The 20,574-nt window shown below is 42.9% G+C and overlaps 1 protein-coding gene across 1 annotated transcript in view; it reads right to left on the bottom strand.

Moving 5' to 3' along the window:
• GNPTAB (N-acetylglucosamine-1-phosphate transferase subunits alpha and beta) overlaps nt 1–20,574 on the bottom strand; it is a 207,394-nt gene that overhangs the window by 21,063 nt on the left and 165,757 nt on the right. The window contains exons 16-19 of the mRNA XM_073620327.1: nt 17,782–17,895; nt 16,020–16,105; nt 15,821–15,919; nt 10,606–10,773 (exon numbers count right to left, since the gene is read on the bottom strand). Of these exons, the coding sequence (XP_073476428.1) occupies nt 10,606–10,773; nt 15,821–15,919; nt 16,020–16,105; nt 17,782–17,895 (467 nt within the window). The remainder of the gene's footprint in view (nt 1–10,605; nt 10,774–15,820; nt 15,920–16,019; nt 16,106–17,781; nt 17,896–20,574) is intronic.

Raw genomic sequence — 20,574 nt, 5'->3', positions numbered from 1 at the left:
AGACACCCAATAGTCGTGGCTGCACTTGCAAAATATTGTAAGCTGCTGTGGTGGACATGTTCATTCCTCAGCACTGTGAACTTGACTTAAAGTGATTGTAAAATTATTTTTTTTTCTTAAATAACAAACATGTTATACTTACCTGCTCTGTGCAAGAGTTTTGCACAGAGCGGCCCGATTCCTCCTTTTCTGGGGTCCCCCGGCAGCTCTCTTGGCTCCTTCTCCTCGAGTGCCCAAACAAAGAGCCGTTTTTCATGGGGGCACCGTGTGGGCGTGCTCTCGAGTCCTGCTGCTGTGTCCATTGACACAAACAGTAGGACACGGCCCTGCCCCTGGCTCCTGTGTCACTGGATTTGATTCACAGCTGCTATCAATCTATCCAATGAGGACCCGAGACAGCGGCTGCAGATCGGGTTCATGTAAGAAAAAGAGGGGCTCTGGGGGGCTGCTGCAGCATAGAAGGTTTTTCACCTTAATGCATAGAATCCATCAATCAACTGTGTTTACTCTTTTTAAATCATAATGGACAACAGAAACTACCCAAATTACCCTGGTCAAAAGTTTACATACCCTGGTGATTTTGGCCTGATAACATGCACACAAGTTGACACAAAGGGGTTTGACTGGCTATTAAAAGGTAACCATCCTCACCTGTGATCTGTTTGCTTGTAATTAGTGTGTGTGTATAAAAGCTCAATGAGTTTCTGGACTCCTGACAGACCCTTGCATCTTTCATCCAGTGCTGCACTGACGTTTCTGGATTCTGAGTTATGAGGAAAGCAAGAGAATTGTCAAAGGATCTGCGGGAAAAGGCAGTTGAACTGGAAAGGGATATAAAAAGATATCCAAGGAATTGAGAATGCCAATCAGCAGTGTTCAAACTCTAATCAAGAAGTGGAAAATGAGGGGTTCTGTTGAAACCAAACCACGGTCAGGTAGACCAACTAAAATTTCAGCCACAACTGCCAGGAAAATTGTTCGGGATACAAAAGAAAAACCCACAAATAAATTAAGGTGAAATACAGGACTCTCTTAAAACATGTGGTGTGGCTGTTTCAAGATGCACAATAAGGAGGCACTTTAAAATGGGCTAAATGGTCGAGTCTTTCTTTCACCGGAAGAAAGCCATTACTAACCAAATGCCACAAAGTATCCCACTTACAATACGCCAAACAGCACAGAGACAAGCCTCAAACCTTATGGTATAAAGTCATTTGGAGTGATGAGACCAAAATTGAGCTATTTGGCCACAACCATAAACGCTACATTTGGAGAGGAGTCAACAAGGCCTATTATGAAAGGTACGGAGGTGGATCGCTGATGTTTTGGGGATGTGTGAGCTACAAAGGCATAGGAAATTTGGTCAAAATTGTTGGCAAGATGAATGCAGTATGTTATCAAAAAATACTGGAGGAATATTTGCATTCATCAGCCAGGAAGCTGCGTGTGGGACATACTTGGACATTCCAACAAGACAATGATCCAAAACACAGTGCCTAGTCAACCTGTCATTGGCTACAGCAGAATAAAGTGAAGGTTCTGGAGTGGCCATCTCAGTCTCCTGACCTCAATATTATTGAGCCTCTCTGGGTAGATCTCAAACTTGCAGTTCATGCAAGACAGCCCAAGAATTTACAGGAATTTTCACGCTTTGTTATATTGCAGCCATTTGCTAAAATCATTTAAGTAAATTTTTTTTCCTCATTAATGTACACACAGCACCCCATATTGACAGAAAAACACAGAATTGTTGATACATTTGCAGATTTATTAAAAAAGAAAAACTGGGGGCGTGGTCTGGAGCTGCATGGAGTGAAACGTGTGCTGTGAGAGCTCCGCTTGGGACTTATCCTTTATACCTATCCTAGAGGGACTTATCCTCCACAAACGGCTCATTCCTCCTGCCCTGCTCATCCAACTTCACTTGGGCATGTCTCCTCCTAAAAGAACCAGCACTGCGGCCAGGCTAGCTCAATACCGCCATGACGAGCGGGACCCGGGGGAAGAAGATGGCGCCGCTCAGTCTCCTGCTCCCGACGAACATACATCTGGCGACACTGCTAAAGTCCTGGAAGCTATCGCTCTCTGCCAGTCTACACTTACCTCCAGGATTGAGGAGGTGAAAATCGATATCTCCCTAATCCGGCAGGACGTCCAAAAACTGCGGGATCACGTGACCGAAACAGAAAGCCGGGTTGGACACGTGGAGGACGACCTGCACCCCCTTCAAATCTCCACCAAGCAATTGCAGCATCAGCTTAGTGTGGTTCTCTCTAAGCAGGATGAGATGGAGAACCGCCTCAGGAGATGCAATCTCCGTTTTGTGGGGTTACCAGAGAAGTCTGAAGGCGCCGACCCCCCTACTTTCCTGGAAAACCTCCTTATTAAAACTTTTGGCAGGGAGGCCTTCTCCTCAACATTTGTGGTTGAGCGCGCACACTGTCTGGCGGCAAGGCCCCCACCTGCAGGAGCCCCACCAAGAACATTTATAGCAAAGCTACTAAATTATCGTGACCGGGACACGGTCCTCCGGCTTACCCGGGAAAGAGGCAACATCCCCCTTGGAAATGTCACTGTGGCGGTATACCCGGATTTTTTTGCTGAGGTGCAGAAGAAAAGGGCACGCTTTACCGAGGCGAAACGTCAACTCCGCATACACCATATTAAATATGCGATGCTCTTCCCCGCACGTCTCCGTGTGACACACGAAGGTAAAGCCCAAGTTTTTGAAGACCCTCAAGCTGTCCTCTCCTGGCTGGAGCATCGTGGCGAACTCAACGTGGACCCGGCTTAAACAACCCCAAGTGAACTGCATCAAATTCACTGGCTATCTGCATCCGGACATGGCGCTGTACACATCTCCCACATCGCACATCTGCCGTACCTTGCCACTGCCACCTCCAGGAACTGTGAGTAATGTCCCGCAGTACCCTACACGCTTGGTATTGGCCTGATCTCCCCTATTGCAACTACATAGCCAGATATTGCCCCATCCCCCACTAAGCTCAATTTGCTGGTCTCGAGCGGTGCACATGCACCCGACACCCGAGAGCTGGACAGCATCCCCCGCACCACCGTGCGCTCTTCAGTTTGTTCGGCCCCCTCCGACCTTGCTGGTCGCATCAGGACTGTGGTACACTTGCCACCATTGTTTCCCACCTCCTTACGAATGTTTCCCTGTCCAGCCTCTGCCTCCCTAGTTTTGTGGGAGAGCAGTGAGTTATTTCTGTCCTGCTGGATCAGAGTATATGCAGACTCAGTTTTGGTTTGTTTTGTTCATATTCATGTTTTATTTTTTCTCTTTCTGTTTAAACTTAAGTCCACATTGACAAATGACATGTATAACTTTGAAGATCTGTTGTGGTTGCGTTTGGTAATGATTGGCGAGACCCTCCCCCCATGCTCGTGGGCAAGGGGAGATGGTCATTTCCATGTGGTGGCCTCATGGTTACGGATGTGGAGCTCCTCTATAGCTCCGTGTGCTCCAGAGGTGCCCCGCATTCAAGTATACATGACTAACTATTGCTTTATGGGGTTTGCTATGCTGTGCACCTTTTGCGACCCTCTGGGAACCAGACTGCAATTTCCTGCCTTCACCACAATGCTATGGCCACGTTTAAAATACTAACCTGGAATGTCCGGGGCCTAGGTGATAGAGCCAAACGGACTGCGGTTCTTTCACACTTAAAATCGCAGCGAGCAGAAATCTCCATCCTTGTTGAAACCCATCTCACAGGCCAGAAACAAATGTGCCTTAAAAAACCGTAGATGGGCTGGATGTATCATGCCCCCCACACCTCCAACTCGCGTGGGATTGCGATCCTGGTTGCTAAAACAGTGCAATTTCAGCTTCATAACTTGCAGTCTGATCCCCAGGGTCGTTCATTGTTTCTACACGTTACTGTGGGGGGGTTGGAATTTCTACTTCTGGCCTTCTACATCCCTCCCCCATTCCAGTTCGCAATGCTACAGCTGGGCGTAGATTTCATGGCTCAATACCCTTCGGTGCCTGCGATCTGGACAGGGGACTTCAATGCAGTTATAGCCCCGCACCTTGATAGGATAAGTCTCGCTAATCCTACACCTCCTATCACTCATACCACCAGGTTTGGGAAATTTCTCACAGAATTCGCCCTTACAGACACCTGGAGACACTTACACCCAACACAGCAACGCTTCTCATGCTTCACCCCCTCTAGATCATCAATGTCCCGCATAGATTACATATTTCTTACTCCTTCCCTCCTCCTTCATTTGACTGAGGCGGGATTTGATGCCAGGGTGCTATCTGATCACTCTCCCTATTGGATCAGGCTGCGGACGCCATCTCCTTCTATCACTCGGGTCTGGAGGCTGAACCCGTTTTGGCTAATCATACTTCCTGATTTGGACGGCCTCCAGCGCGAGTGGGAACATTATTTTTGCACGAACGATGGCACTGCCCTGACTGGATCCACATGGGAGGCTTTTAAGATGCACGCTTGCATGGTTCTCTCCACGCGAATTAACTGGCACAAGGCCACATCCAAACAACTTATATGTCAGGCGGAAGAACACCTCCATACTTTAGAGCAGGCTTTCCAGAACAACCCCTCGGCAGCAAACGCCTCTCTGGTACACAAACAGTCCAAACTCACAAACCAACTACACTTTGAAAAGGCCAAACAGGGCATTTTCTTTAGCAAGCAACGTGTTTATGAACACGGCGAGAGAGCTGGTAGGCTTCTTGCCTATATGGCTCATCTCGAACATAAATCCCCGGTGGTGGTCTCCCTTCAGACGGCCTCCGGGGTCAAAATTACAGACCCCGATCAGGTTGCTGAAGAGTTCAGGTCCTTCTACTCAAGGCTATACACCTCCACTCCCCACCGTACCCAAGCTGAGCTTACAGAATTCCTACAAGCCATAGAATTCCCCACACTCTCGACATCACAAACTGCCCAACTGGAAGCACCCATAACCGTTGACTGCATTGCAGAGGCTCTGTCCCTACTTCCTACATCCAAAGCCCCCGGCTCTGATGGCCTCGAGTTTTACAAGCAATTCGGCGACACCCTGATCTCCAGATTAAGTAAACTATACAAACATATATTTGATGCTAACACCCTTCCAAAATCCATGAATGAAGCCCTCATTGTCCTTATACCTAAACCAGGAAAAGACCCTTCACTCCCTGAATCATATAGGCCCATATCCCTCCTCCAACTTGATGTCAAAATACTTGCCAAAATCCTAGGCATACGTCTCAACAAGGTGCTCTCCAGTCTAATACACCCTGATCAGACAGGCTTTATGCCAGATAAAAACACGGCCTTTAACCTTCGGCGGCTCCATATGAATCTCCAAACCCAGCACACAAACACCGGCAGTAGAGTAGTGGTCAGTCTCGACGCTGCTAAAGCGTTCGATTCAGTAGAGTGGAGCTATCTATGGGAATGCCTCAAAAAATTCGGCTTTGGCCCAAAGTTTATAAAATGGCTTCAGCTACTTTACTATGCCCCCACAGCACGTATTCAGGTGAATGGTAGAATATCCCCCTCCTTTCCATTATCGCGCGGTACGAGACAGGGCTGTCCCATTTCACCCATGCTATATGCCCTTGCAGTCGAACCCCTTGCGATAGCACTTAGATCCCACCCAGACATCAAGGGCCTTCGCAGCGGCGGTCTAAATGAGGTGATAAGCCTCTACGCTGATGACATGCTTTTGTATCTAGCCGACGCAGGTCCTTCACTTCAGGCAGCTCTGCAGGTAATCACAACATTTGGTATGTACTCCGGGCTTCAAATAAACTGGGCTAAATCCCAAATCCTCCCCCTAGACCTGGGTGCCCCTACGTCCGAGCAGGCCGCCCTCCCACTAGTCAGAGCAAGCGTCATTAATTATTTAGGTATACACATCTCCCATTCAATATTGAACCATTATTCCACACTCTAAAACTCAAAACACAGGTGTGGTCTAGGCTTCCCCTTGGGGTCATGGGTCGCATTAATCTTGTAAAGATGATTCTCCTTCCCAAATTACTGTATATATTCTGGCAGTCCCCAGTACATCTTCCCCAGTGCATATTTAAAGCAATGGAATCTATCCTCAATACTTTTGTATGGGGATCCTCCTGTCACAAATTGTCATGGAAGGTCTTGAAGTGTCCAACCGACTTTGGAGGCACTGCACTCCCTGATCTATACATCTACTACATAGCGGCTCAACTCTCCCACTTTTTCCATCTCAATCTCTCAGATAAAGTCCGCTACACTCAAATGGTATGCCCACAGTCCTCTGGCACGATTTCACACCCCTTTCAGATCCTATTTTGCGAGCGCCGCGACTCAACCTACACCAGTATTGGGGGACCAATGCTAACACATCATTGTAAAATTTGGCGTGCAGCTATGCGCATTGGTCAAGCACCCTCTCCGCACTCCCACACCCCTTTATGGGATAACCCCAACCTCCCTGAACTCACCTCTCTCCCTGATCGCAATCTCTGGGTTTCCAAGGGCATCATATATTTAACACAAGTTGTAGCCCATGGGATGGTCAAACTTTTCCAAACACTTAAAGATGACTTTGCCTTACCAAACCACATGCTCTTTCGCTACCTCCAAATTCGACACGCGCTCAACACGCAATTTGGCAGCCCCATACCAGCCCTTGAGATCCCACTTCCAGTAGATATAATTGCTGCTGATGCTGTTACTCACCAGCTAAAGCTACGCTGGGAGCTAGACCTAGGCAGCTTCACGGAAGAGGATTGGGAAGAGGCCCTTGCCAATTGCAAAGCAGTCTCTCCTAAACTTTCTGATCGTCTCTCCCATCTGTACATGCTTCATAGATCATACCTAACCCCATGCCGCATATCCAAATACAGACACGACCACAATCCGAACTGCCCGAACTGTGGACACTGCACAGCCTCCTTTTTTCATCTAATGTGGGCCTGTCCCTCCATACATGGGTTTTGGACCCAAGTGGTAAAGTTTCTACACGATCGCATGGGCTCCCCAATAACCCTATGCCCCCGCCAATGTTTGTTAGGGCTCCTTTCGCTCTCTGAAAGGGAAAAGTACTTGAATACTTTTTTACAAGAAACGTTATTCCTTGCCAGGCTACAGATTGCCAAAATATGGCTAAGGGGGGCTCCTCCCACCCTACAACAGTGGATCAGAGCAGTCAATACCACTCTATCGTATAAAAAAATAATATACATACACAGGGGCTGCCCAGACAAATTCCACAAAATTTGGGACAGATGGCTTGAAGACACCTTTACCAGTGATACAGGGAGCTGACGCATAAGCTGACTGAGCTGATTCCACCAACCTCTCCCTTGGTCCCCCCATCACTGGGTTTCTCCCACTCAATAGCTAACTACACTGCTCTGTGTAAACCTGTCTCCTCACAATACCGACCAACTGTCTACATGCACTGAAAGTACCTTGTCATTTCCAATGTTTTGTATGCATTATATGTCAATTGGACTAATCCGCAATTGTAGTGCAAGTTGCACTAACCGTATCCGTGCCTTGTTGTATCTTTTCTTTTATGCTCAATAAAAGTTATTTTTGATTAAAAAAAAAAAAAAAAAAAGAAAAACTGAAATATCACATGGTCCTAAGTATTCAGACCCTTTGCTGTGACACTCATATATTTAACTCAGGTGCTGTCCATTTCTTCTGATCATCCTTGAGATGGTTCTACACATTCATTTGAGTCCAGCTGTGAGTTGATTATACTGATTGGACTTGATTAGGAAAGCCACGCACCTTTCTATATAAGACCTTATAGCTCACAGTGCATGTCAGAGCAAATGAGAATCATTAGGTCAAAGGAATTGCCTGAAGAGCTCAGAGACAGAATTGCGGCAAGGCACAGATCAGGCCAATGTTACAAAAAAACTTCTGCTGCACTTAAGGTTCCTAAAAGCACAGTGGCCTCCATGATCCTTAAATGGAAGACATTTGGGACGACCAGAACCCTTCCTAGAGCTGGCCGTCTGGCCAAACTGAGCTATCGGGGGAGAAGAGCCTTGGTGAGAGAGGTAAAGAAGAACCCAAAGATCACTGTGGCTGAGCTCCAGAGATGCAGTCAGGAGATGGGAGAAAGTTGTAGAAAGTCAACCATCACTGCAGCCCTCCACCAGTCGGGGCTTTACGGCAGAGTGGCCATACGGAAGCCTCTCCTCAGTGCAAGACACATGAAAGCCCGCAAAAAAAAAAAAAAAAAAAAAAAAAAAACACCTGAAGGACTCCAAGATGGTGAGAAATAAGATTCTCTGGCCTGATGAGGCCAAGATAGAACTTTATGGCCTTAATTCTAAGCGGTATGTGTGGAGAAAACCAGGCACTGCTCATCACCTGTCCAATACAGTCCCAACAGTGAAGCATGGTGGTGACAGCATCATGCTGTGGGGGTTTTTCTGCTGCAGGGACAGAACGACTGGTTGCAATCGAGGGAAAGATGAATGCGGCCAAGTACAGGGATATCCTGGACGAAAACCTTCTCCAGAGTGCTCAGGACCTCAGACTGGGCTGAAGGTTTACCTTCCAACAAGACAATGACCCTAAGCACACAGCTAAAATAACGAAGGAGTGGCTTCACAACAACTCCGTGACTGTTCTTGAATGGCCCAGCCAGAGCCCTGACTTAAACCCAATTGAGCATCTCTGGAGAGACCTAAAATTGGCTGTCCACCAATGTTTACCATCCAATCTGATAGAACTGGAGAGGATCTACAAGGAGGAATGGCAGAGGATCCCCAAATCCAGGTGCGAAAAACTTGTTGCATCTTTCCCAAAAAGACTCATGGCTGTATTAGATCAAAAGGGTGCTTCTACTAAATACTGAGCAAAGGGTCTGAATACTTAGGACCATGTGATATTTCAGTTTTTCTTTTCTTTTAATAAATCTGCAAAAATGTCAGCAATACTGTGTTTTTCTGTCAATATGGGGTGCTGTGTGTACATTAATGAGGAAAAAAATGAACTTAAATTATTTTAGCAAATGGCTGCAATATAACAAAGAGTGAAAAATTTAAGGGGTTCTGAATACTTTTCGTCCCCACTGTATATACCGTATTTATCGGCGTATAACACACACCTTAAGTTTAAGAGGGAAGTTTCAGAAAAAAACTTTAAATTTTAAAACAAGGGTCAGTGCTCTGCAGCCTCACCAGTGCCCATCATTGCAGCCTGATCTATGTCCATCTGCAGCCTCTAGCATGCCCATGATTGCAGCCTCTAGCATGCCCATGATTGCAGCCTGTTTAGTACACATCTGCAGACTCGCCTTTGCAGAGGATTGCAGCCACGCCAGTGCTGCATGACACAGACCGGCGATTTCCTTTATATCCGGTGCTCAGTCATTCACAGTCCCACCCGGCTCATATGATGCACAGAACAGTGGTCCAATGCCGGGCCATGGGGGTGGGACTGTGTGTGACTGAGCACAGGATACACAGGAGATCGCAGCTGTGTGTAATCCAGTGGCGCTCTTCTGCTCCTATCACTCCGAGGCAGCAGGGATCAGCGTATAACACGCACACACGATTTCCCCCTGATTTTCAGGGGGAAAAAGTGTGTGTTATATGCCGATAAATACAGTATATATATATATATATATATATATATATATATATATATATATATATATATATATTTTCTCTTCTTTTAGGGATTGTGCACAAACTGCGCCGATCTTGACCTGGGGGAGATCCTTGCGACTATGGTATCACAGTGCAATTGCAATTATTGTGATTATAAACAATCTTGCTAGGTTTTTTTTTCTTCATTTTATGTACGGTCTATTTGATATTCTGCTACACCTGCACATGAAACATCATGCACAAGCATGGTGGTTAGGTTGCTGCCAGTTTATCCATGAATTTTGGTTGCAGATATAATCATGAATTCCTCCTAGTGTTTACACTACTGTACAGGACGCTGGGGATGGGTCCCCACTGCTTGAGTTATGGTCCATTTAAGGGGAATGATTTGAATACAGTCTTGGTGTACTCAGAGGTTCTTACCTATGCTGGTTGAGGGATTCCAACTGGAAGGGGGTAAACTGATTTACAGTTTGACCAAAATTGGTAAGTCGTTATACAGGATCCAAAATTTGGAGGTTTGGAGAGACTTTGGGTGTGAAAGAGCATTCAACTCTGATTGGTCCTTAAAGGGTTAACCCGTCTGCAGAGGAGGCCTGAAAGGGAGCAGTAAGGAGACAGCACTTGTCTGTGAGGTGGAGTGGGGCAGTACATACAGCTACGTGAGAAATTGTGGACTGTCTGGTCAGATACATTGATGAGCTCATGTGGCTTTTCCTGTACCCTGCGGCAAGCTGGGACGTAACCCTGTTAAGGTACAAGTTTTTTGGGCAGTGAGCCAAAGTTTGAGTTGTACCAGGTTTATGAAGTGTTTTGTGTTTACTTGTACCAGGTTTATGAGCTGCTTTGTTTGCCTGATTTTGGAATTCCAATTACGCTGCTGGCTGATGATCCTGGGCTCTCCATATTATGCTACACTTAGGATTTTGTTCACTAGGAATAAGAAGCTCCCATCTGACAAGGTTTCTATGATAATAATGAAATATATAAATGCAGCTTACCACTCCTGCAGTTCATGCACGTGTAAAAAACGGTTGCGGTATTCTCTTGGCAGCTCAAACTGAGAGGGAATTGGAAACATGGACTCGTAGAAATCTCTTAAGACTGCTTTAACTGTTTGTGCATCCTTGTGAATGTGGTTAATATTGTCGTTCAGGCAGATGAATTTCCTAGAACAGTGGATAATATTTTATTATTGTATTTGCAATTGTAGTAAAAAACACACGTTTCTTGCTAAAGTTAACCTGTAACCAAATTTTAAGGTGTGTTGGGGCACGGACACCAATCTAAATAAAACAAAGACACGTTCTAAACTAATCAAAAGGGGTGCATTTTATGCAAAGGACCCAGTTGGTAAAATAAAATAGTGCAATGGCACATTTTTTGGACATGCAATAACATTCGCAGTTTCTGGCGGAAAACTTTTCAACTGATTTGGGAGGTGACAGGCATAATTACTCAAATGAACTCTGCTTAAGCACTACGTAAAGCGGTTGTTAAGCCAAAAAAAAAAACAGATTCTGTTCCCTTAAAGCATGTTCTACAGCACAGTGCTTGTGCTGTGTAACTTGGTCCCCTGTATCACCTGTAATACCTGTCTGATCCTGCCAGTTTCTACCCTCCCCCCCTGTACGCTGGCTCTCATATATCAGGGCTACTGAGCTCTCATGTCAGCACCCGACCCCCCCCCAGATGCTCTCATAGTTAATAACAAAAGCCCCTATCCCCTCTGTATTAGAACAAGAAGTTCCCCTGTGTATATATTATATCATGAATATGCTTATCTGTACTGATAACACACCATCTTCCTGCAATCATGTGACTCCTCGGCTCCCTCTTTCTTCTTTCCTCCCCAGCTGATGTCAGCTGCAGTGCTCGGCCCCGCCAACTTTAACTGCCAGCTAGGCAGAGGAGAGAGGAGGCAACTGATCACAGGAAGATGGTGTTTTATCAGTACAGATAAGCATATTTCTTCTCAATAGTTTTTGAATAGTCAAATATGATTGTAAGAAAATGCAAAAAGGTACATTACAACAGGATCATTTACACTGAGACTTGGACAGAAAAATTCCAATAACAATTTAACAGTTGCATATGTCACTCTAGAATAATTAAAAATATATCAAACAAAGATACTACCTTGAGATATAAATCTAGCATAGTGTACGTAGGAAAGTGGCTAACTGGTTCCGTTATTACAAGATAAATTATCCCCTTCAGCTAGAATTATGTCATCATCCTAGTAGGATTATCGGAGGTAGGAGATGAACCTGTCCACGTCATCAAAATACATAACCCTAACTACAAACTTCAAAACAAATAAGAAAAGCGACCAATAAGAAGAACTTGGTAGGTGCGAGAAATAAAAGAATGAATGATCTAGAGGTGAGGTAGAGACAGAAAAAGATAGAAAAAGGTTAATGATAAGGTGTGCTTCAGGGATTTTTGCAGATTACACCTCAGTGTGGAGATTTATAGGGGTTGATGCATTTATGTGCTCCACCGTTCCCACACTGTCTTGAATGTTTTAGGAATGTCCATGAGAATGCTGACTGTCTTTTCCTGGGTCATTATCCATGAAATATTTTGTTTAGCTGCTTCCACTGACACCAGATAAGCATCTTTTATGATATAGCACAGACACAAGGGAACTTATTGTTATAATACAGAGGGGATAGGAGCATTTTATAGAAGTGGCTTAACAACCACTTTCATTTAGGCATTGAGCAACTTCCACTCACTTCCGAGGGACAGTTGCCAATATACTATATACTACTATCAGCCAAATTTATCCTCACCAGATATGGGAAACAAGACCTGGCTCCCAACCCCACAGAGGTTGTGAATGTTACTCAACAACGCTATTTGTATGGAAAACCTTTGATTCCACACCTAAGCTCCTTCCATGCCTTTGAATATCTCTGGGGTCCGTGGGCCTCCCGATATTCACCTTAGGACCCAGGATACCCTAGGCCTCTTCTCTGCCTCTTTGCTACAGTATGCAACCACACTACTAATGATGTTGATATACTTCGCTAAGTGCCTTGTATATGTGTTTGTAATTCCACTTCAGTACACCTTACATTTTGTGCTGTTCTGTTGGTAGAGCTAAATGTTTTCTAAAATATTTCATGATACACTTGGTGGCTGTGTCCACAAATTTGTAAATGTTTGTAATTCTTGAAAAACGTAATAAAAAGCACTGAACGAAAAAAAAAAAAAAAAAGTAGTGGAAAGACTGCTGTGTGTAACAGGAAATAGGTCCTTGTTCCTAGGTCCAGCAGCAACTGTAATAGCTACAATATGGTATGGTGCGAAGGACAAGAGGATTCAGAAGAGACAAGGGGCCCCAAAATACTTTAGATACCCCTTTGTCACTGCTTTCTTCAACTAGTTATAGAATTTGGCTGTACAAGATAAGCTAAAAAACAAAACCTTCATCAAAGTACCTTCCTCCTCCGCCATGGGGATGTGTATTAAAGGAGTGAAACATTTTTTTTTCCATTAAAAAAATGCATTTATTCAACCCTTTATTACTTTATCTAACTCAAACTTTTTTCTCTTGCTTTCTCCTGAACTTTTACTTGTCTAGCCAATTCTTATTTCATTTTTTGCCATTTATATTTTTTTGTGTTTTGGTTCATTTTTGTAGAGTTACAATAAGAAAATACACAATTGTTTTCAAAAAGTTTTATTTTGTTTGTAAAAAACCTTTTGTTCCAAAAACATATTAGTTTTGCTATGAATAGATGTTTAGCCAGAGTGCAGACTCTGACACTCATCTCTAACCACAGGTAACTGCTTGGTGTGTAACTACATGCGAACAGTGTCAGCTGCTGTCAGTCTGTCAATACTTTGTACAGGCTGAGTGTCCGTCGATATTCTAATGCACCGGAGATCCCAACTGCATAAATCCACAAATTCTTGACGCTGGAATCTGGTGCATGCAGCTAAACAGCTGTGAAGGTTATTTTAAACTACACTGTTGCACTACCTGTTTAACCACTTCAGCCCTGGAAGGATTTACCCCCTTCCTGACCAGAGCACTTTTTGCAATTTGGCACTGCGTCACTTTAACTGCTAATTGCGCGGTCAGGCAATGCTGTACCCAAACTAAATTTGCGTCCTTTTCTTCCCACAAATAGAGCTTTCTTTTGATGGTATTTGATCACCTCTGCCGTTTTTATTTTTTGCGCTATAAACGGAAAAAGACCGAAAATTTAGAAAAAAAATTATATTTTCAACTTTTTGTTATAAAAAAAATCCAATAAACTCAATTTTAGTCATAAGTAAAAGAAAAAAGAATTGCGCTAGGTGCTTAACAAAATTTCCGTGAGTCAAAAGAAAACTGTGAAGGAGGTCCTGCAGCTACGCACTATAACTCCAATACGAGGGCACATAGAAAAAGAAAAAAAGGACAGTGCAGCGCTGGACTAATTACAAAGTGGATGGATGTGTAGTTAAATGCATGCAGGAAGTGATATTAAAATATATAAGTATATAAAGTGCAGCACTGAACAAATGAATATTAACAAAATAAATTAATAAAATACTGGTGAATTAATATAAACAGTGATGAAAAATCATGAAATACCAACACTTATTACAAATAAATATTCCTAAAGTGCCAAACCAAAATAGTGAAGAAGTTCAAATGAAACACAAAACCACTAAAATTGTCCACAAATCCAAAAAACTGCTTAGTGTCAGTGTGACGGGGGGGGGGGGGGGGGGGGGGGGGGGTGATTAGGGGGTGATCGGGGGTGTAATGTGTGCCTGGCATGTTCTACTGTGTGCGTGTTATGTTTTACACTCACATTGATGTCGTCTCTCCTCGGCGCCGGAACGGAAAATACCGAGCCGAGGAGAGATGACATCATTTCCTCTGCTGCTGTATACTATACAGCAGCAGAGGAATGATCTCATTGGCCGGGAGCGATCTCGAGGGGGGGGCCACGAATGGATGGCCTCCCCCTCACCTCCAATCGCCGGGGGAGAAATGCCGACCGCCTCGGGCACTGGGGGGGGGGGGTCCTATCGGAGCCCCCGCCCGCGGGAGGCAGATCACGTACAGGTACATGATTCTGCCTGCCCGTGCCATTCTGCCGACGTATATCGTCGGGAGGTGGTCAGCAACTGGTTAAAAACCAACACTCTTAAAACAAGAATTTTTTTTTTTTTTTAACTTATACCTTTTTAGTACAGAGAAAATTACATAATTTTTGTAAAATAATACTGCCAAAAGTAAGCAGCACAGTCGTCCGTCCCCCCCCCCCCCCCCCAAAAAAAAATATAACATATTTTAATGTTAAAGAGGAACTGCAGTCTGCTCACATAATTTGTAATAAAAACATCTTTGCCATTCTGAAGCTTCCCTCCAACTGCTTTGCATATTATTTTATACATATTGTGATTCTGTACTTGCCAAATATGCTGCAGAAATCTCCCTCCACCGAGTCTGGATGCAGCCATTTTAACTGTTGTCAGCTGAAGCTGCTGCCTGTTCACTTCCTGCATTTACACAGAGACACACCTCCAGCTCTGCAGATCTCATTGGCCCTCTTATGACTCACCCCCCCCCCCCCCTCCCTGGCAAACTCTCAGGAGAGTTACAGAGAGAGAGAGAGCTGTGCATGATGTCATAAGCCTAGACAAGAAACAGGAAGTGGGCTATATAAGGTATTTACTGGCAATGTTAAAACAAAAAGGGCAGAAGATTTAATAGACTTTACGTTGAAAAAAATGTCTGAAGGTCCACTTTAACATTAAAAATCAGTCAGCACTGTCATTAAAGCTGGCCATACACAGATCAAAATTCGGCAAGTTCACATTGACTTGATCAACTTCAGTACAACCTGCCTGTTTTTTTCGCCCGATCACTGCCGGCAGCTACAGCTGCCAGCAGTTATTATTTTATTCTGCCGGTGGGGAAGGGTCCCAGCGCACCACACTGGCAAAACATAATAGCGCTGCAGAAGGGATCTATGGCCTGCCCAATTGTCCATGCATTCCATTAGGCAGTGGACCACAATACATGCATATTCCTACATTTACATGTTGTGTTATGGAGCCCAATAATTGTGAATCGGCTGTCAACACACCTCAAGGCACAAAAAATAGGTACTGCATGACGTTTTCCAGCACAATGCAATGCACAGAGTATATGCATCTGAAAATATACTTGGAAGGGTAACTGATTTACAGTATTGACTTTACCTGGGATTTTTCCTGATGTCATCCAACTGGCCAACCACATGGGAGACATTAGTACGAATCATCTTGAATGCAATGTCTTCTTCTCCCATAATTTCAAATCTTGGGGGAAAGGTAAAATGTTTTATTTGTAATGAAGCCATGGCAAAATCAAACACATCCGGACAAATTATTGATTCATGAGTAATTGAACTAACCTTACCTGTATTTATTCTTATCCTTGTAAGCTTTCCGTATCAAATCAGTTACAGGTTTACAATTAGTTACCAGCTGCTTGGTCACAGGCGGCTGTAATAACATATAACAAACTGCAGCTAACAGCAATACAGATAGACAAACATACATACACTCTTTATATTAATGATCAGGATTATGTTACATACAGTAGGCTTTAACACAAAGTGCACAGGGCTGGGATGTACAGCTGCCTATAGCAACCACTGATAATTCAACTTTCAGCATTTAGAGATGTCAAACTAATTACATCTGATTGGTTGCTATAGGTATCCAAACAACACCAAACCCTCATGATGAAAAAAATCTGTAGATAAAATGTTTTTAATAATAATAAAAACTAAATCAAACATATTACCTATCCAGATTAATCCCTAGATCCCAACAATTATATCAAAGGATACAGATGACAGTCAAAAGTGTCAAATGCACGTGCAATTTAAAAAATTTAATTTGGAATTTTATTGATGACAAACCTGTGAAAAAGTTGCTACCAAACTAATGTGTGCCCTCCACAACCTGACATGATCTCAACTTAAAGTGTTACTAAACCCAGGACCCTGCATTCACTATATCTTGTCTCCCGCAGTACACAGAATGCAAACGCAATTATTTTAGTAAATATAAACTGCTAAATACCTTTTTTAATCAGCAGTATATAGCAGCCTTGTGACTTCTATCAGTGTCTAGTTAAAGCTTGTAGGAGGAGTATTCACACTGCACTGGCTGTCCTAACAGAATGCAGGACCCCTGACCTTCTGTCTGGACACTGTTGTGCTGATCACATGCACTCCAAGGAAAAAAAAAAAACTCTCTAGCAATACACACCAAACTGAGCATGTGCAGCCTGACTCCAGTAACTCTGTCTTATCCGGACATGTTATGGGGAGAATGCAAGAAGAGGAAGAGGAACTGTGCATACAGCATCAAACAGCCTTTTTACACAATGCAGAGAATTAACCCCTTGGATGCCACAGTGAGCATAACAAGCATACTTTACTGCAGGGGTAGGCAACCTCAGCCCTCCAGCTGTGGTGAAACTACAAATTCCATCATGCCTCTGCCTCTAGGAGTCATGCCTGTGATTGTCAGGGTCTTTGCAATGTCTCATGGGACTTGTAGTTTCACCACAGCTGGAGGGCCAAGGTTGCCTACCCCTGCTTTACTGCATATACAGACTGATTTTATTGTTGTGGATTTAGTAACACTTTAATGGTATTTAAACAATACATTGCATTGAAAAATAGTGTTAAAAAGGGGAATAAAACTCTACTAAACTAAAAAGCATATGTTCAGTTTGAGTTTTACTGTTTGTCTTCAATACACAAAAATCAAACTTATGTGAAATCATTTTATTTGCAGACTTTTTGGTTACTATATTTTGAGGTAAATATTTGGAGTGTGCAAATCAGGTAAATGGGAAAAATTACTGAAAAATACATCTTTTTATAATTTTTCCATATTTCCTCCTAATAAAAACCTAGAAAATAAAAATATACATATCCAAATCTGCTACCAAATTACAGCTCTAGATCTATCTGTTCTGACAAAAATGATGTATAATCCACTGGGGTAAACTACAAATGCGAAAAGGTATAGAGTGCAGAACTGATATATCAAGATAAAAAAAAGAACGCTGAGACTAGATGGGATTTAGGGAGAAGAAGGCTCAAGGACTCCAGTGGTTAGCAAAAACAATACAATCGTTGTTACAAATAAGTAAAGTTTACCATATTTGGATCATAATAGGATTCCTGAGTTGCTGGGGTAAAAAAGTTCTCAGTATTATTAAACTGTACAGTTTTGGAGCAGTTGATAAGCATGTGTTCCAATCCAGTCAGATCCTAAGAGGAAAAATAATGGCCAATATTTTCAGTAAATTAGCTTGATAATTCAAATGCACGCTTATATTGAATTCACTAAATGCTATTGTTTATTACTTCTAGATCAATAATCCTAAAATGGTATAACTTATATTGTAAGGAATAATGTCAGTGCCTATTTTCATTACATATGTAAACATTCCTTCACCTGTAAGTAGACTTACAGTAGATGCTTAGTATTTTTTTTATTCTGCTTATAGTTTTGGGTTATCTGCAAATTATGGAACCACTGCAAATGAAGTTAGTTGCATGTATAGGAAATACGCCTCCATCAAAGAATATCACCTTTATTTATCCAAACCATAATAAGTTACTTTAAGTTACTTTCAGAATTGAGAGGTAGGATTTTTTTTTAAATCAATTGTTGATCCAGTTATCCAATAAGCTTGATGCTAAACACTGTGCACAAAACTTTTAATTACATACAGTGGAACCTCAGATTGTGAGTAACGCGGTTAACGAGCATTTCGCAATACGAGCACTGTATTTTAAAAAATCATAACTTGATTTGCGAGTGTTGTCTTGCAAAATGAGCATGATTCAGGCCAAAGCAGTGTGCAGTACCGCTTTTGGCCTGAGGTGGGGGGGGCGCCGGAGCCGAACGTCACGTTCGGAAATGCACGGAAAGGCCCGAGTACAGCACGGCTGACCTCAGCAAATCTAGGGTAGGAAGTCTTTCCGAGGTTTGCCGAGGTCAGCCGAAGTGTCCTCGGGCCTTTTCCGAGGCTCTCCGGCGCCCCCCCCCTCGCCTCTGGCCACATGCGGTATTGCATCCCATTGAAGACAATGTGGAACGAATTATTTTCCTTTCCATTGACTTCAATGGAAAAACTCGCCTTGATATGCGAGTACTTTGGATTACGAGCATACTCCTGGAACGGAATATGCTCGTAATCCGAGGTTCCACTGTATATTTATACAGAAGAGAGCTATGGGAGAGACCCAACAGATCCACCCACTACAGGCTGCCTATAGAACATTACTGGAGGGGCAGAGACAAGACTGGTCCACCCTATACAAGGAGAGACAGCAGTAGTGGCTGGTTTTGATTACAGGACGTTTTCACAGAGGCAAAATCCTCACACCGTACAGATCTGGAGGAAATACACAAAGCACACCAAGTAAGAATACACATGCTTCTTGTATTTAGACATTATTTGCGTATAAATATATCAACAAATCCGCGCTCATAGACTAACTCACACCTGCAGCCCCCCTAGGTAGAAAGGGAACACCTAAGTGATCCCCCAAGGAATATAGATCAAAGTATAGGGAATGGCGCTGTGTTAGGAGTATAAATAAAAATTAACAAAAATTACAAGTGTATAAATAAAGATGAAAAGATAAAAAGTGTGATTTCTTTGGTGTGATCCAAAAAATTACTTCCAAAAAACTTTTTTATATATGTCCTTGTGTTGGTGCAAAAACACCTTGATCTGGTGTAAGTTAATATTATGTGTGTAAAGAATCGCAAGTATCAAGCAACATCTCTAAATACCATAGGTACACCTTCACATGAATAAATATAAAGTGATGAAGTGCCAAAAACAATAAATATCCAAAAACAATAATTGTCCACCAATAATGTGTAAAATGTGCAGTATTATAAACAATAAAAAATCATTGGTAATGTGTCCAAATCGCAGCTAAAAATCGCAAAACCATATGTTGTTTGGTGCGGGAAAAGTTCATAACCAATAATGTGTAAATGTGCAATAATTATAAGCATAAAAAATAATGTGTCCAAATCGCAGCTAAAAATTGCAAAAACATATGTTATTTGGTGCAAGAAAAGTTCATATCAATTGTGTAGAAAAATCTTCTTAGGTGATAAAGTGCCGTGCTGTGACAACTGGTGATCCCCCCAATGTGGTTGCACTCACCGGAGCGCTCCACCCCTGCAGGGGTACAAGCGTGTAATGCTGGTCCTCTCACTCCAGTCCTAAAGATGTCAGTTTCTTTCCACGCATCCCATTCTCAAAACGCAGCTGTATACACTGAGAGGTGGGGACTTCCTGTCCCTTGGTATTAGAAAACCCCACTGGATATCCGCTCCTGAGATTGAGTCTGTCTGGACAGTATGGTCACCCACTGACTTAGCATCATCCACAGGCAGCTTAACTCTTCGGTAAGACACAGTAAGTATAATCAAAAAAATTTTACTTCAGCTTATTGCAGTACAGAGGATGCTTTCCCAGTCTTTTGAAGCTTAAGAAGACAATGACCTTCTTAAACCTTTTCTCTGTGAGTACTTCACAGAGATCACCAGTTGTCACAGCACGGCACTTTATCACCTAAGAAGATTTTTCTGCACAATTGATATGAACTTTTCTTGCACCAAATAACATATGTTTTTGCGATTTTTAGCTGCGATTTGGACACATTATTTTTTATGCTTATAATTATTGCACATTTACACATTATTGGTTATGAACTTTTCCCGCACCAAACAACATATGGTTTTGCGATTTTTGGCTGCGATTTGGACACATTACCAATGATTTTTTATTGTTTATAATACTGCACATTTTACACATTATTGGTGGACAATTATTGTTTTTGGATATTTATTGTTTTTGGCACTTCATCACTTTATATTTATTCATGTGAAGGTGTACCTATGGTATTTAGAGATGTTGC

This window comes from Aquarana catesbeiana, linkage group LG03 (genome assembly GCF_042186555.1).
Source record: "Aquarana catesbeiana isolate 2022-GZ linkage group LG03, ASM4218655v1, whole genome shotgun sequence".
Taxonomy (NCBI): domain Eukaryota; kingdom Metazoa; phylum Chordata; class Amphibia; order Anura; family Ranidae; genus Aquarana; species Aquarana catesbeiana.
This window is presented reverse-complemented; position numbering and strand designations above follow the sequence as displayed.